This window comes from Alnus glutinosa, chromosome 6 (assembly GCF_958979055.1).
Source record: "Alnus glutinosa chromosome 6, dhAlnGlut1.1, whole genome shotgun sequence".
Classification (NCBI taxonomy): domain Eukaryota; kingdom Viridiplantae; phylum Streptophyta; class Magnoliopsida; order Fagales; family Betulaceae; genus Alnus; species Alnus glutinosa.
Window position 1 is genome coordinate 23129457 of NC_084891.1, and position 18205 is coordinate 23147661.

The 18205-nt window shown below is 33.8% G+C and overlaps 1 protein-coding gene across 1 annotated transcript; it reads left to right on the plus strand.

Moving 5' to 3' along the window:
* The first annotated feature begins 12048 nt into the window (after nucleotides 1-12048).
* Nucleotides 12049-18166, plus strand: LOC133870311 (uncharacterized). The gene is made up of 3 exons (XM_062307404.1): nucleotides 12049-12485; nucleotides 15429-16180; nucleotides 17229-18166. The coding sequence occupies exons 1-3, from the start codon at nucleotides 12198-12200 to the stop codon at nucleotides 17665-17667; spliced, it is 1479 nt and encodes a 492-aa protein (XP_062163388.1). The 5' UTR covers nucleotides 12049-12197; the 3' UTR covers nucleotides 17668-18166.
* Nucleotides 18167-18205: the final 39 nt, after the last annotated feature.

Here is an 18205-nt window from a genome sequence, read left to right on the forward strand (position 1 = left end):
GAGTTTCTGTTACTATTTGTTATAATTAAATTAATATTTCATTAGATGGAATGTATAAGCATATTGAGGGATGGAATTAGGTAAATGATATTAAAAGGAAAGAAATATTAATTAAATTATATATATATCCAAGAAACATTATGATGATGAGGAGGACATATTATTATCCATCGGATTTTGGGGATGATGACACATTGAGAGGATGTGGTGACATGTGAGTACTCTCTTTCACCTTCGGAATCGTGGTGGCCCCATGCCAGGGAATAATCTGGTTTTTAGCAATCATGAATCCTTTCTATCTCTATCTCTCTATCTTCCATTCTTCCTCCCTCTCTCTCATGGCCATGATCCAGGCCAGGCCATGGACATCCAAACTTCCTGCACTAAACACCCAATATATATAGTAGCCTTTTCGACCCCCCATGCCAACTGAAACTCGCATGCCCATGGCCCATGTGTATGCAAGAGGAACAATACATATATAGATTAATTCATATATTTATTTTCGGCCTTCAGTAGTACTGATCATACAATTATTACTCTTATTTTTTCAACTTATGCACTGTTGAGTTGATTACCTTTCTTCTTCTTCTTTTTTTTCCCACTTTTACTATTTGTTTAATTTCGTCGTTTTGAATGATTTAGTGTACGTAAGCGATGATGAAAGTATATGACAAGCTGACGCATGCATGTGGGTCTTCAAAGACTTGAACCAAAACCCCCCCGTGGCTTTAGACTGCATGCTGTTAGCCAATATTGTTTGGTTTATATTTAGACGACTGGGATATCATCAAGGAAATGAACATGTGATCATCTATTGCTAACTTGTAGCCGTAGATATAGAGTTTGGACCTTAAACCATTAACTAAGAGGCCATGCCTAATAAATGGGGCTGCTTTATTTAACTATAATAATGGAGGCCAACTTGTTGGCTAATTTCCAATTTAAAGGGGATGACCTGGCCTCTCTTTGACAAGTCTCTATCCTAGTGAAGTTAGGCATATTGCAATACTCCATTAATTGATGAAGCCCTTCCTAATTGGAAAGAACATGCACCCAAAGCTACAAGTTTGAACTTTCATTAATTAGGATCAGTTTTAGGTTAATTTCTTAAGACACATGCATGTTTATAAGTTTATTATGAACTTAATTACTTGTGGGACTCTAGAAGAGTTGAAGTTTTCAACTAAACCATAACCTCGTACTATTGCTTTAAAAAATTCAACCCTAAGAATGCTTCTGACAAGCTTTGATATATAATAATCCCTACATGATGCACTCGTTCGTGTTGTTGGAGTTCAAATTTCTTCATGCATGTTTTCCTAGGAAAAAAAAAAATACAATCTTATACATATATACAAAGGTCCCTTTTTTTTTCTTTTTCTTTTCATTTATAGATGAGTAACAATTACAACAGCAAACCAATACAAAGGAAAGAAAACAAATTATAGATGACTAAAATAAAGACAAAAAAAAAAAATCACATTTTTCATTGCAGCAATTCATTTCACAGCTCCGGGCCGAAGAAGATTCTCAAGCTAGATGAAAGGAGATAGCTAGTGAAAAAGTTGTCAAAAATGCTGGTGGTAATGGTCCATAGTGACATACAAAGGCCTTAGAAAACATTGTGGATGGTCAAGAGACTAGTAAGGTCGAGACTCGAGACTGCTTTATATTTATCCAAAACAATTGAAGAAATTAAATGTAAGAAATTAATGCCACTAGCTACTTCAAATAATTTACTGTAAAAATGTACATGCAGTGATTATTATTAATGTAAAAAATACAATGTTCATAAAATACTGAGTCATCTATATAAAAAATAAAATACTGAGTCAGTGTAAACTACAAATTAACAGTACTTATGGTTATTGTATCCCCTTTTCCAACTAGTGGGGAAATCGTTTTTGCTTTGATTTCCTTATTAATCGTAGTGATTGATCACTGAGATCATCCTATACAAACTTGTTTATTTCAGTGTAATTTATTGAGTACCAATTGTTGCCTTTGATTATGAGGACTTTTCACAAATTCGATCGGCATCCACGCATATATCTTCTAATATTATGGTCAATATCCCAAATCCCTGTACTTTCTTCCCTCTCGATCTCTATTTTTGGTGGATACAAAAAATCTTCCTAGGCTTTAAAATTCAGAAAGATTTCGTTTCTTAGAGACATGGAGACATTATCTTTGTCTACCTCAGTGGGTGTTGTGTGATTTTCACGAACCCCACATGTCCCCCACTTCAATTTCCTTTTTGATGAATGAGCTACAAGATAAAATATGTTATTAGCAGCCATTGAGAAGGAGGGTGCTAAATACATATATATGTTTCCTCGTCGATCCAAGGGTTAATTATTAGAACTCAAGTTATTACCCTAATTATATCTGGAAATTTTTGTACAAGCATACACAGGCTACATGCACCCTGATGAAGTGATCGACTGATATATGGTCTTTTCCCCCTTTGTTAAGAAAGTTGTGGGGTTAAATTCCTCCTACATCTCTTTTCTTAACACAAAAATATAACAAAAAACATAAAAACAAAACAAAGCTTGGATGGCGACGACATTTCTTATTATTAGAATATAAAAATTGTTATTTAGTAATCTCAGTTCTATACTGGAAGACGTAACAATGAAAATTAGTCATTTAGATTAACAAGGACTTTGTAAAACGTCATCTTAGTTAAGTTGTATAATAATCTATATATTAAATAGCATTACTCTTAGGTTTAAATTCATAGACGTTATCTTTTGGATTAAGGAACCTACATTAATACCACATTTAGAGATTATTTTTTTTTTTTTTTTTTTTGGTTATTTAGCTTCCCCAACAAGTAATATTAGAATTGATGATCATGTGCCATAAGGTGGATGATAATACAAGCACGAAACCCACACAAAAATCCCACAAAAGGGTCATGGAAAAGAAGATTTAATAATTAAGATAATTAGTGTTAAACACAATTCATGATGAACTCCCATATATAGTTAATTTCTTTATTTCTCATTTTCACCATCATAGAGTAGTTAAAAAGCATGTGTGTACTTGGCTCACATAATCATCTTTGCCATGATAGTAGTTAAATCAAAACTTAAAAGTATGAATATCAATGAGTTTGAAAAAGCCTCTATTTAAGGTGATTATTTCACCCACCATTTCTCTCTCGTGAAAGAAAATTTTCAATCCTATGCGTCCCCATTTATTTGGCCTCAACAATTTTTTTTTTATTTTATTTGGATCACATCAACATATGCTAATGAGTTGCATAAAATAGACTATAATTTAATAATAATAAAATGTAACTTACACATTTTTTACATTTTCTAATATCATCTAATTAGGCCAATAATCTTGTAACTTAATGGCCGGTGCCTATTTTTTTAATATATAAATGTAGATATTTAGGATTTATCAAAGGAGAATTTGTGGGATTAAGAGTTCTTAGAATCTGTGAGACTAATTAGGGTTCTTTTAATTAGGGGCAATGATTAAAAAAAAAAAAAAAAAATTTGATGTAAGGGAGTGGACTGGACTGAGATTTTTTTAGGAGAGTCACCATTTGAAAAATAACCAAAAAAACAATAAACTATAAACGTTTTGAGAAATATTATTTAGTAATCTCTCGTATGATTGCATGCATACAACTATATATGATAATTGTGATAGTAAAAAATTAGGCATTGATTTTTTCTTTTAACAATTAACAAATAACAAGACCTTGTTAATTCAAGAGTTGATTTTCCCAATCCCATCATGAAAATTTGATCATCGGCATGGAAATTTTGCTTGTGGGGATGACTAGGTTGTTCTACTCCGACAATTTAGGCACAAGAATTGAGAAAACTAATTCTGATTGTGTGGAGAAATCGAAGGAGAGATGAGGAGTAAAAGAGGGAAAAGTTTAGAGGGGACACTAAAGTACCTACATTTTTGGTAGAAGGGGGGTTAAGAGAGAAAGAAGTGCTGAAATCCCGCAAAGCTTCACATGCACAAGTTTCTGAAATTTATTTATCACCCTCACTTTAAACAATTTATACAGGAATTAATGCATGTAATGATAAAAGTACTGTACATTTATGCTTTCATCAATTATTTAGCTCCTACCAAACATGCACTAAGAGGGAGCTGCTTATTAATGTTACCAATTCTATATGTGTCGCCAGGAAAAGAACAAAGAATTTTGTGTGTATGTGTATGTGTATGTGTATGTGTGAGTTGAAACTAACATTTTAATGCCCCGTTTGGATGGGGTAAATTTTTAGGGTTTTTTGAAATCTTAAAAGATTATTTTTTCATTGCTACTTTTGGGTTTGATTAGAAATTTATAACCATTAATTCGTAAAATTTATGTACAAAAATGGGGAACTATTTTTTATTCCAAAAAGAAAAAGGAGAATTAATGAACATGTTTTATTTGGTTATAGATGAAAAATAAATCTGATAATATATATATTCTGTAGTTTTTTGTTTAATTTTTAAATAATTTTGTATCAAACAACTTATACACTTGAAGAGAGAAACACAAAGATATTTTCAAAAAAATAAATAATTCCTACATGATGCCTTAAGAGTAAACCCAATATGAAAATCTAATATCCTTGAAAATCTTATCATATTCTTAATCATTCTCAAATATGAGAATAGTCATATCCCTAAAAATCCATATAATATAGATCGTCATTGAAAATCTATATTTTCAGATTTCACATTTCTGAGAATGTACATGCTACAGAGAATGTTAGTTTCTACTAAATGCAAAAAAATAATAATAATAATAAAAACAAAACAAAAAACACTAAATGCCACGTAATTAGAGTCTCGATCTCTGTTTTGGGCTTGATAAACATTTTAAAACACTAATTTAATATAAAAATTTGACACTATAAATTTGGACTTTTCAACGGTTCTCTCGCTTTTAGACTTAAACCGCGCGCTTAGTTGCTCAATCACAGCTAGCTACCAGTCCACGTTAATTATTCCTTCATTCTCGCGCGCTTTTTTTCTTTAGTTTTTTTTCCTCCTCTCATTTCCATTTCTCCCATCAAGTAAAGAAAATTATACCATTGTTGTTTAAGGGTGCCTTAAATTACAAATTATTTTATGTGTATAAAAAATAATTATAAAGTTTTTGTGGTAGACAAAAATTATAAATTACTTTGTGAAGTCGTTTTTTTGTCTACAAACTTAACAGAAACCATTAAATTTGTCTAATAAAAAAATCACGCTTGTCACTCTTAATAAAAAATTATTTAATATATTATTTGAAGAAGGGGTGGCCTACAAGCCTCCCTAGAGGTGGCGGTGGCTCACCGCCTCTCCTATGGGCCATGGCGCAGCCACCCCAGTTTCATCTAAGGTGGCTCGAGGGCCACCATAGAGTAGTGGTTGACGACGAGCCACCCTTGGGCTATGGAATGGCGCGCGATCACCATCCTTAAAATAAAATAAAATTTGAGATTTTCAATTTTTAGTATTTTTTTCTATTAAGAGTGACACGTGTCACGTGTCACGTTTTTATTGAACTGACATGACAACTTATGGTTTCTGTTAAGTTTGTGGGCGAAAAACAATTTTAGGAAAGAATTTGTAATTTTCATCTGCCACAAGAATCTTACAATTATTTTTATATCACAAGAAGTGCTTTGTAATTTAATTCAACTACCAAGATAATTATGTAATTTTCCTTAAAATTTATGAGAAATAGATACTTCATAACTTTTTAGAGGACCAATGAGAAAATAATTTTCTTTTATGGAGGATATATTAGAGATTAAATCAATCAAATCAAATGGGATAATATTTTTTCAAGGAAAAAAAAAGAAGGAGGAATATATATAGATCTTAAATATTTTTTTTTAATTTTAAATCGAATATAAATTCTAAATGTTAAGGGAAAAGAAAATTGCGGGAGTTTTTTTTTTTTTTAAGGGTGAAGTTGAGGGACAGAGAATTAGAAAGAGTCAGTCATATGACGCACAAAACGACGTCAGTACCACTTCACGCTTTCAAATAGCGAGATGACAAAAGGATAGGATTGGGGCTCCGGCCGGCAAAGGGGCGCAAAAGACGGAGGGATGAACACGTGTACGGCAAGATAGGGATCCCACGTGGGAAGAGTGGCATCGATTGCTAGCTGTCTAATGATGGTTGGCTCCACCTCAAGTCATGGCGGTGATTCTCTCTGAATTCTGAGTACGTTGTACGAATTGCAATTATATGCGCCCTCACTAGTCCCCAAAGAGATTATGTATTGCATATGATGACCACCACCCCCCCTCCCCCTGTCCTTTTCAGTCTTTCACTATTTTTCACCCCCACCCACTCTAATTAATTTCACAATAATTACTTTTATCAAACCAACTCCTTTTAGTTTTTATTCTCCTCCTCAAATTAAGACCAAGAATTTGGCATAAAAAGAAGAAGATTAATCTTACTTTATGGGACCCTTCATTAGATTAAACAAGAGATCTTGCTGTCCTAATAATGAGTAACTATTAGGTCCCAAGTCAGCACAAGAGGTAAGGAAAAACATTAAAAGAATAACTTCACACAAAGTTATTGAACTTTCAAATATTTTAAATTAGGGTATTTAAGTTTTCAAACGTCTTAACAAAGAGTAATTCGTTAGGATTTGCAGTTACATCAAGCCAAAGTTTTCAAAATACCCGTGTTTATTTAAATTGAAAATTCATACGGGTATTTTTGTAAATTCCGACCAACACCTAAATCCTAACAATTTTTTTTTTTCTTAAAAAAAGAAAAAGAAATATATTTTGAAATTTTTTGCAAGATTTAACAGCAAGTCTTAAAGGAGTACCTATAATTGAGACATTTGAAAAATTGAATACCCTAATTTAAGACACTTGAAAGTTTAGTACTTCTAAATTAAAATGATCAATATTTTAATATTCTTATGTGAAATTATTTAAAATAAAAATAAAGAAAAACAAAAACAAAAGTAGGTTGTCTAGCGCTCAATGGTCACAATAGTTTGGCATTAAGTATGAAGGAAATGTGGTGATTAGCGTAATAATGACGTGACTTTTCAATAGCAAAAGGTGGAGCCGAGTAGTGAAAACACTGAAAAGTAATGTGATGGGGCACGAATTTGCAATAAATAAATGTTACATTTTACATTTATTTTATCATAACATCCATTTCAGACTGCTAACGTGGCATAAGTTGAATGGAGGAAGAAAAATTTTGATTTTTTCGGTGATCATTCAACCTATCTCATAAAATGGACGGACGTGAAGAATAGATTATTATTATTGGCGGGGCTTTCAAAAAGAAACCAATAAGGGGCACCAAATTAGAGAGAAGTGAAACCTCAGAACCAGGCATGTTCCCGTCTGATGGACCAAACCAGTCGCCAGTCAAGAGGGATTGCGACGATCCACTTTGGACGGATTGGTGCGGGGCAGAGGGACAACAATTGGCTCCTAAAAATCCAATTTTCTAATCCTATTTTCCAATCTGCATACGTTCCATTTGAATTTTCCACCCATTTCGTTACTTGTTTTTCTTAAGTACAATATATTGTCATGGCTAGATCACTCTACCTAGCCACTCAAGGCCCAATGGGCCTTGAGAATGAGAGAGGCCATTCAGATAAATTCGTATAATTTTATTTTTATTATTTTATATAGTATTTTTTAATTTTATAATTAAAATATTCTAAGTAAAGATAAATCTTTATAGTATAATAAATATAGTTTGAATTGCTGTTCTCGTAAGTTTCGATATATATGTGTGTACTTATGGGTGTGACAATAAAAAGCGGATAAAACGAATAGAAGCTTCTTCGTCTTTTAATCGGAAGGAAAACACAAACCAAAAGACTTAAAAGAACGATAAAATTCCGCGTAGTTTTGTTGTACAAGCTCCTCAATATTGAATAAATTAAGAAATTCCTACAATAAAAGGAGTAAAAGGAAATATGTGTGGGTGGGCCCAAATAATGAGTATATATATATATATATATATATATATATAATCTTGAACTCTTGAGATTGGATTATTTAAGATTTAAGTTAAGTTATTTAATTAATTTAAATGATAAAATTTTAAAAATAATTAATATGAACTTATGAAAAATTAAATATTCATGATATTTACTTTATATAAGGAATAAATAGGTTAACAAAACAACTCGTGAACAAATTCAAATTCACTCAAAAAAAATAAATGAGTTAAGCTAGAATAAATTATCTAACTCGACGATAAACTTGATCTCAACACGTGTTCGAAATAAAATTAAATGAATAAAACTTAAACATTCAATGGTCAACTCGATTAAAATCCTATTCATATCTATTTACTCTCAAATTATCTGTGGAAGATTTTTCAAAATTGCATGAAAAGAGCGAAATCTCAAGATGCTGTCAAAGGGGTCTCAACCTTGAATCCAAAGATTTTTCTTGTACTTGTAAATTAAAATCTTTCTATTTTTCATGAATGGTAAAAGTAAAGAGATGCTCTGATAGAATAGTAAAGAGAAAGCAACAAACAAAGCTGACAAATTAATAGTCGTCGCAGAAGTACATGCAAAACAATAACCATCACAATCGTAGACACAATTTTCGTTTAATTTTCTTTACGTGACAGTTTTTATTATTATTATTATTATTTTAAAAAAAAGGGTGAAATCTCTATAGAAAAAATGTTGTCATTTTCTTAAAAAAAATAAAAATAAAAATTGCCACATAAAAAAAATTAGACGAAAATTAATTTACAATAATTATTTGTTTTCAGAAAATTACCCAGAAAACAACAGTAGTTGTACTAAAGAGAGCAAGAGTAGGCGGAAGACGAAGACCAACAAAAAGAACAGGGTCTGACTGAGTCTGACATCCAGCACGATTTCCTCAACTACTCTGAGTATCTGAACGCGTCCCTCTTCTTCTTCTTCTTCTTCTTCTTCAAGAATAATCTCAAATTCCTTTCTTTCCAAATGAAAATGGACAACTCACGTACAACAGGAGTAAAAAGAATATTGCTCTTTTTGCTGTCCATGCCACAAATAAACAGATTTTGAGAAACCGATAAAACTTTTTAGAATCTTTTTTTTTTAAAAAAAAAAAAAAAAAAAAAAACTCTATTGTAATTGAATTCCGAATAGGGTTGCTGCTGTTATAGAATGGACTGTGCAAATCGTACTTTTGTAATTAATAATTTTTTTTTTTTTTTTTTTTTTTTAAGGACTTCACATATAACTTTTGAATTTTCATCTCTTTTGAAAGAAATGATTTAAATTTTAAAACATCTTAATTTAAGGTATTTATTTTTCAGAAAGTTTCAAACTCAATTCTTAATTAGAATTTTTCGTTAAATCCTATCAAAATTTTCAAAATACTCCTATTTTTTTTAAGAAAAAAATTGTTAGGATTTAAGTGTTGGCTAGAATTTTAGAATTTTTTGAAAATTTTTTATAAATTTGTTTTAATAAAATAAACACATGGGTATTTTGAAAATTTTAATAAGATTTAATGAAAAATTGTAACGGATGATTAATATTAAAATTTTCTGAAAAATAGATAGTTGAATATCATAAATTGAGACGTTTTAAAGTTTAAGTACCTTAGTTCAAAAGTTATAAGTGAATTTTTTTTTTTTAAAAAAAAAAAAAAAAAAAAAAAAATTGGCTCTTTGTAAAAAGATTTATCTTGACCTTTTCTGTCATCGTTTTTACTTGACCTAACTCTCAATATGAGGACGTAATGAAGGGGAGACTGCAAAAATGTTCCCTCCCTCTGGAGTCTGGAGCCATCTAATTTGACTAGTGAGATAAACAAATTAGTTCAAAGCAGCCGACTATTCTACAAGATTCTTTTCTTCTTCTACTCATAAACAGTCAACCTACTCATGCTGCCTTATAATCGACTTGATAAGAACCGAACTTGACGTTACAAGTCAGATTTATGAGAAACCCCCAAACGCTGTATGGTGCGTTTGGGTATTGAATATTTCGAATATGAATAATATTCTGAATCTGTTTGTGAATTTCGAGGTAATGAAAATGTGTTTGGATGTTGAATAAAATTCAGATTCTTTTTGAATATGTGTTTGGGTGTTGAATTTTGAGATTGGAAAAAAATATTTTTTAATGATAGAAAGTGATTGAAAATGATTGGATTGTATGAAAAGTTGTGTATAATGATTGGTGTTATGAAAATAAGTGTTAAATTTTTTAGATTGAAAAAAAATATTTTTGAAAAATTGTAAATAATGATTGGTATGATGAAAATTAATCTTGGAAAAAATATCATTTTAGCCCCACAAACTACAAAAACCTTTAGAAAATGTCATATTTGACGAAATATTCTCATATTACTCCCGTCACGTGTCACTTTTCAATTAAAAAAATAAAACTAATAATAAAAAAAACTAAAAAAAAAAGGATTAAAAATTAAAAACTCATAAAACTAAAATTTTATTTTTATTTTTATTTTTGACAAAAGGAAAAAAAAAAAAAAAAAAAAAAAAAAAAAAAAAAAAAAAAGTTTGGGTTAATAGCAAAAATCTGGGTTAATCAAAAAAAGAAAAAAAGCTGCTACACTCATGAGAACAATTCGTCCCCCACAATTCACAAATCATTTCTGCTACACTCACACCCAAAAGCTTATTCCCATCTTTATTTCTTGAGTTTTTTGGTTTTCTTCTCAAGCACACAAGGAAGATCGGTGCCCCCGAACCACCCACCCAAATCACCCGGCACCACCACCCTGGAACACGTCGACATCGCCACCTCCAAGACAGTCGCCGCCGAGCGTCCATTTCCGAAGGCCATGGACGGGCGGCGACTGAGCTCGGGAAAGATCCGGCAGGAACCCACGCACACCGGCGTGGGTTTGAGAGATCCAACCGGAAACCCAGATCCGGCTAGAAAACCATGCCGTCCAGAGCCCAGATCCGTCCATGCGTCCCGATCCAAACCCAGATCCGACCAGAAAACCACCTAGATCCGGCCGAGCGTCTCGACCCGTCATACCTATCCCGCCGGCCTTCCAAATCCTGTCGTCCCGAGCTTCTACGCCGGTCGGAGAGAGAGAGAGAGAGAGAGAGAGTTTTGTTTTTAAAAAGAAGAAAAAGTTGGTTTGATTGTTGCAATCAATGCTACCAGTCTGAAAAGCCAGTCGAGCATGTCATCATTTCACGGTTTTCGCCTCAAAATTCAAACCATATTCAAGCATCATTCGGGTTTTATTCAGGTTGGTTCCGGGTTCCGGGTTTTTGAAAAAAAAACCCGGTTCGAATGTTGAAAAACATTCGAACCAAACACACCAGTAATAGTTTACATGAGTTTTCCGGGTCCAGTCCAACAATGGTTGGGCTCGGCCCATGCCTGCCGCACTGCAATCCGCAGCACAAAGCCATATAACCCAATCTCCACGTTTCTCACAAATGCCATTTTAGTCAATCGCGGACCTCTTTACGGATGGCAATTCGTGTTCACTTGTCGGGTTTAGATTGTATTGAGAGATGAATATAAGATTATATAAATTAACACTAAACTCGACCTATTTAATTAAACAGGTCAAACCTCTTAACCTTAACCTTCTAATTTTGTATTAAATTTGTGTCTGGTTCGCGGGTCATGTCAAAAATTATCTATCGTTATATCGTGTGTCGAGTCATGGGTATAAGACTATATAGGTCAATCTTAACTTGACCCATTTAATTAAACGGATCATGTTCTTTGACCCTAATCTTTTAATTTCGCGTTTGATTTATGTCGGGTTTGAAGGTTACGTTAAAAATTGACAGCCTTATTTTTATCCCGTTATTAAGCAAATAAATATGGAATATTGGACTCACAATTTAAAAATAAATTAAAATTTGGTACGAAATTAATAAGTTAAGATTAACAAATTTGACCAGTTATATTAAAGCCATCGAATTATGATTAAAATATATAATGCCTCTGCCCTGCCCGAATCCGACCTGCAATTGTAATTAGCTCGAGAGTCAAGCCCACCGAATGATACCATTACATCACCCCACTCCTGCCGGTCTTACACGTACCACACACGGCCTTCCCCTTAGGCTCACCCACTTGCCATTTTTACTCTTTCGTCTTTCCCTCACAAAACGTAAGAAAACACACGAAAAAACATGGAGTCATAGAAAAGGAAACAGAAACAGTGGAAACATGTTGTTGTGAAAAAACAGGAAAAGAAGAAAGAAAGATGAAGGCGGAGACGGTGACTCTCATTCTGGTGAATCTTGCGGGGATTATGGAGAGGGCAGACGAGTCTTTGCTACCGGGTGTGTACAGAGAGGTGGGTGCGGCGCTACACACGGGCCCAACGGGCCTGGGGTCTCTCACTCTGTTCAGGTCCATAGTACAGTCGTTGTGCTACCCTATCGCCGCCTACCTGGCCATGCGCCACAACCGCGCCCACGTCATCGCTATCGGTGCCTTCCTCTGGGCCGCCGCTACTTTCCTCGTCGCCTTCTCCTCCACTTTCTTTCAGGTAAAGACTAGAAAATGCCCATTTTGATTTTGATTTTTTTTTTTTTAATTTTTCGTAATCCTTGTTTGGTTTCTGAGAATTCCCTGATCAAAAATTTGTTTCCTTTTCTTGCCATTAAAATATATTGCTAAATATGGTATTCGTTTGATTGGTTTCTCATTTCTGGGGTCAGTTTTGAGAAGGTCTTTTGGCTATGGTAATTGGGATAAATTAGGTAGCTGGTACATTGAATTCCATATATTTCGAGGTCTGAACGTCTACAGCTTTGGAATGTTTAAATTATTAACATTGATCAAACTTGAAGGAAAGAATTTGAGTATATTCGTTTCCTGTAGAGTAATTCTATATAGTAGAATCATTTGCAACTGCCTAAAAATTAGCCTTTGGATCAGGGCTTTTTATTATTATTATTATTTTTAAGCCCTGATGGAAGGATTAATTTTTGGCAATTCTACATCTTCCCTGAAAATTCGGTAGCTTCACTAGCAAACAAATAGTGGAAGATTTCGTGGGGGTGAGGGGTTTTTCTCTATTGGAGTGCTGCTGTTGTTGGATAGGTTAAGAAGGGTACCTCTACTTCTGATTGATGAGCAAACTGCGGATGCGAAAAAGAAAATAAATCTAATATGCCAACTAGTTCTATGAATTAGGTTTTTGTGTTCTCGGGTATGAAGCAATGGAAACTTAAATAAAGAAATTTCAATAATGGAAGCCTTGGGAAATAGGAAGCCAAGAGAAGCTAAAGGTATACAGTAATAAGGAGCCCTTTACGCTAATTATCCATGACCCTAACATATGTGATGTGAAAAGTCTGCATGTAGGTAAAGCACTTTATCTCATTGAAGATAGGAATGTAAATTTTTTCTCATTGAAGGAGGAAGAGGTTGGCGATGAAAAAGTGAGGTCAGTTGGAGCTTGAACTTAGAAAAATGGGCAAAAATTGAAATAAATTCTCTGTAGGATTTTGTAACACAAGCTTGGCATAGTCAAAAGTTCTGTGCAAAATTTCCTAAAAGATATAAAGAACTACCGACAGTACACGCAAAGTGCTGCTGTGTGGAAGATGGTGCACGCGTGCCTTTTATGGTGTTTATGGAGAGAAATGAATGACATAAGTTTTGAGGACTACGAGAAGACATTTGAGGAGATTAATTCCTTATTCTTCAAAATTAAGGCCTAAAGCGAAAATTTTAAATGAATTGTTTTTAATTTTAATATGATAATGTAATAAAAAATTTACATTAAATATGAAATATCAAAAAAAATATTTAAGAATCATTCTTTTCACTTTTTCAGATGCAAACTTACTAAGAAAAATAAAATGCACAAAGTTAGAAAAATATTTGCAAACAAAATAAATATTATTTGTACTAAAATCAAAACAAACTAAAATATAAAGGTTAGAGCAATAGGACTTCGCATGTGATGATAAGTGATCACAACTTTGAACAACGGCCAACTAAAATCAATGGTGTTTGCATAATCATCAAAAAAATATTAATATTTAACCAACTAGTTAACAAAAGAGAAAGAGAATAAAAATTACCGTAGATATGTCGAAAGAATGTATGAGAGAATATATTGCTTTTGTAAATAGAGATAAGGTGGCAGAGAAACATAGAGTGAAATGAGAGATTGATAGAGTAAAAATCAAAATAGAAAAGAAGAGGAAAGAATTAAAAAATGAATAATGATACAGGTTAATACATTTTGATGTTTCAGCTCATAGAAAGAGAGGTAAACTCTTTGAAAATTGCTTTTTTCGTCACATCACATTAGGTAGGTGAAATAATCCTTATAAAGAAAGAAAATTCCTATGGTCAAAAAGGGCTATCATTCCTCTCTCTTTGCAAACTAATTAATTCTTTCGCCATGTAGTTCTTTTTTTTATAAGCAATTAAGATACATTAAAAGCGTAAGGCACCCCCAGCTATATAGGAAGTATACATGAGAAAGCACTTAACTAAAAAAAAAAAATCATGAGAACTAATCACCTAAGGAGAAACAAAAGATGTTGCCCAAAGATATAGAGTATAGAAAATTAACGACTTAATCTCCGCCATAGCCCTCTCACGATCCCCTTCAAAAGAGGTTTGTTCATTGTTAGATTCTTCTACAGTGTCTTGATTCGCAATGATGGGCTTTCGTTTCCCATGGAAGAGTGTTTGGCGGACTAAAATTCCTTTGAGAGTGGCCTTTTTTGCTTGGTCGGCAGCCCTGAGAAATATCCTTACCATAGATTATTTGAGGAAACGGCATGTCATTGTGATTGATAGGTGTTGTTTGTGTAATATGAATGAGAGTCTGTGGACCATCTTCTTCTCAATTGTGAGGTTGCTGGTGCCTCATGGGATGTTTTCTTCAATCGATTTGGGCTGTCTTGGAGTTATGCCGAGACGAGTAGTCGACTTATAGCGTGTTGGTGGACTGTTGACAGTGCTCAGAGTTCTGCTCTATGAAAGATGGTACCTTCGTGCCTTTTGTTGTGTCTATAGTTCTTAGAAGACATTTTTTTCTTAGGAGGTCTTAGGCAAACACTTTAATTGCTTACCCATATAGCTGGCCCTAAATGCATAACAGACTAGAAGAAGTTTTCACTTCACCGAGCCTCAGATGGCTTCCTTGTCAAATCAAACAAGAACAATTCCAGTGACGAAACCATGAATAGTCATAAGATTCACCACATTTTATAGCTGTTGAGGGTTATGTGATAGTATATAGATTCTGTTGTGAAATAGAGCTTCAACCACACCCAAATTCAAAGTTTAAGCATATTCTACCTTTACCTTCCAAACTGTCGTTGAAGGTATATTTAAATACGATCTATAAATATGTGTTATACTTGGCAAATATATGAAGTTTTAGGGCTATACAAGTGAGTACTATCCTTGGCATACCAGCTGATTGTATCTGCTTTAAAGTCATCCATCTCCTGTCAAACAGGTGGCCGTATCTAGAGGTTTAAATGGGATTGGCCTTGCACTAGTTGCACCAGCAATCCAGTCACTTGTAGCTGACTCAACTCATGACAGCAACCGTGGTATGGCTTTTGGATGGCTTCAACTAACAGGCAACCTTGGTTCAATTATTGGTGGACTTTGTTCGGTATTGATAGCACCAATAACATTCATGGGAATTCCTGGTTGGAGAATTTCCTTTCATCTTGTCGGAGTAATCAGCGTTATAGTAGGGATTTTGGTCCGTCTTTTTGCCCATGATCCACACTTTTCAGATGGTGGTACAAAAGCTAGAGATCCAGTTCCAAGTAAACCTTTCTGGTCAGAAGTGAAGGACCTGATTCAAGAAGCAAAATCAGTTATTAAGATTCCATCTTTCCAGATTATTGTGGCACAGGGGGTCACCGGTTCATTCCCCTGGTCAGCTATGTCATTTTCAGCCATGTGGTTAGAGCTCACTGGCTTCTCCCATGAGAAAACTGCATTCCTCATTGCCCTGTTTGTGATTGCCAGTTCCCTTGGAGGCCTATTTGGTGGCACAATGGGAGATCTCCTTTCCACTCGCCTCCCAAATTCTGGAAGGATAATTCTAGCACAGATAAGCTCAGCATCGGCTATCCCTCTAGCAGCAATACTTCTGCTGGCTTTACCCAATGATCCATCTACAGTAGTGGTCCATGGTTTGCTCATGTTCATCATGGGTTTCTTCATATCCTGGAATGCTCCTGCTGCAAACAAGTAAGTCTTTCAAACTCGCATCCTTTCCCCTTCCATCTGCTAAAATAAATTCACATATTCAGAATTTACACGCAAATAATCCAATAATGTCACAAGGCTTTTGGGTTTTTTGTAAATAAAAATATTCACTTTGATAACAGGAGCATTTGCACAGAAGTTCATAATGTAAAAAATGGATTCTATCATCAAAGTAACTAGATTAATCATAGAAGATGCGCGGCAACTATGTCATTATTATTAAGAAGGGAAAAGTACACATACTTCCCTTAAACTACAACCCAATTGTCAATGTGTCTCTTAAAATACCAATTGTGTCAATGTCTCCCCGTAAACTACTAAACAATGTCAATGTCCCCTAATGACAAAAATATCCTTCATAAAATTATAAAAAATTATTGAAATTATATCAAAACAAAACAAAAAAACAAAAATCATATTTTTTTAAAAAAAATAAAGGTTTTTCATTTTTTTTTTTTTAAGATTTTGTTTTATATAATTTTCAATTTGGGCCACCCCTTGGATTTCTATTTTTCTCCTTTTTTTTTTTTAAAGAAAATTGTTTTTTTTTCAATCATTCAAAAAAAATCGAAAAAAAAAATAGTTTTAGTTTTAGTTTTTTTATTTTCCCGAATTTATAAGGATATATTTGTCTTATTAGAACTTTTTTAGGGTTATTTTTGTCTTTTTGTTGGCTTTAGGGGGACATTAACACTTTTTGGTAGTTTAAGGGGAGACGTTGACACAATTGGTAGTTTGAAGGGCACATTGACAATAGAATGATAATTTGAGGGGTTATGTGTACTTTTCTTATTAAGAAAGAAGAACATCATAGAGTTGTTATGATGAATTGTTTCACTTTCTTGTCATCAGGAAGGCCCACATAGAGTTATTTATCATGTACTGCAAAAGCTAAAACAAAATTTTATTAGCTTTTCATGAAGGGAAGGGATGGTACTTAAAAATATGTTAACTAATAAGTGATGATTTTAATTATGAAGATGTTTTCATTACTTATAAGTTGCAAATTTTGATTAGATGGTGTATGCAGTCCAATTTTTGCAGAGATAGTTCCCGAGAGATCCCGAACAAGCGTCTATGCTTTGGATCGTTCTTTCGAGTCGATACTATCATCATTTGCTCCCCCTATAGTTGGGATATTGGCTCAGCATGTTTATGGTTATAAGCCAGTTTCCAAAGGATCCAGCGAATCCGAAGAGATTGCGACGGATAGAGGGAATGCCGCATCGTTGTCCAAAGCACTCTACATGGCAATAGGAATTCCCATGGCTCTCTGTTGTCTCTTCTATTCGTTTCTCTATCGTACCTACCCGAGAGACCGGGAACGGGCCAAGATGGAAGTTCTGATAGAATCAGAGATGCAACAAATGGAAATAGATAATTCACCCATTGGTGGAGACTCTGATCTTGATGACGAAGAGAATATATTGCTTTACCGCCAGTTGACATTCTCCAATTTAGGTGAATAGTGATGCCAAAACCCAGAAGCTGGCCTGACCAAAGGGCAGCACCCCCATTGAAGAAGCTCGCCTCGTGGGAAATTTCAGAGCTTTTAGTTGGTATTCATCACAGGGGAACGTTTCAGCATTGTTGATGAGAATAACATACTATACAGAAGCCACATACCCATCTTCTTCTGATATTTTGCAGCCTTAAAAGAAATGTAGTCGACATGAACTCGTTGAAAGGTTTAAAGACTATTGAATGAGTCTTCGGTTTTGTTTGCCAGATTTCGTGGCTTAGTGAGTTCCCAATTTTGTCCATTTTCTAACAACAGAGTTTTAGTGTGTAGCAGAAAATGTAAGCAGTGTACAATATAGCCCCTTTCTTTTATTTTTTTATTTTATTTTTGCCTCGATTGTGTATGAAGCCTTTGATCCTGTATCTTATAGACAAACTTATGGTGATAAAATGCTTATATATAGCTAGATTAAATCTTTTTAAATAAAATTTCAGGATTTATTTGAAGATCGGATTAATTTTTACTTATTCATTCTTCCTTGCCCA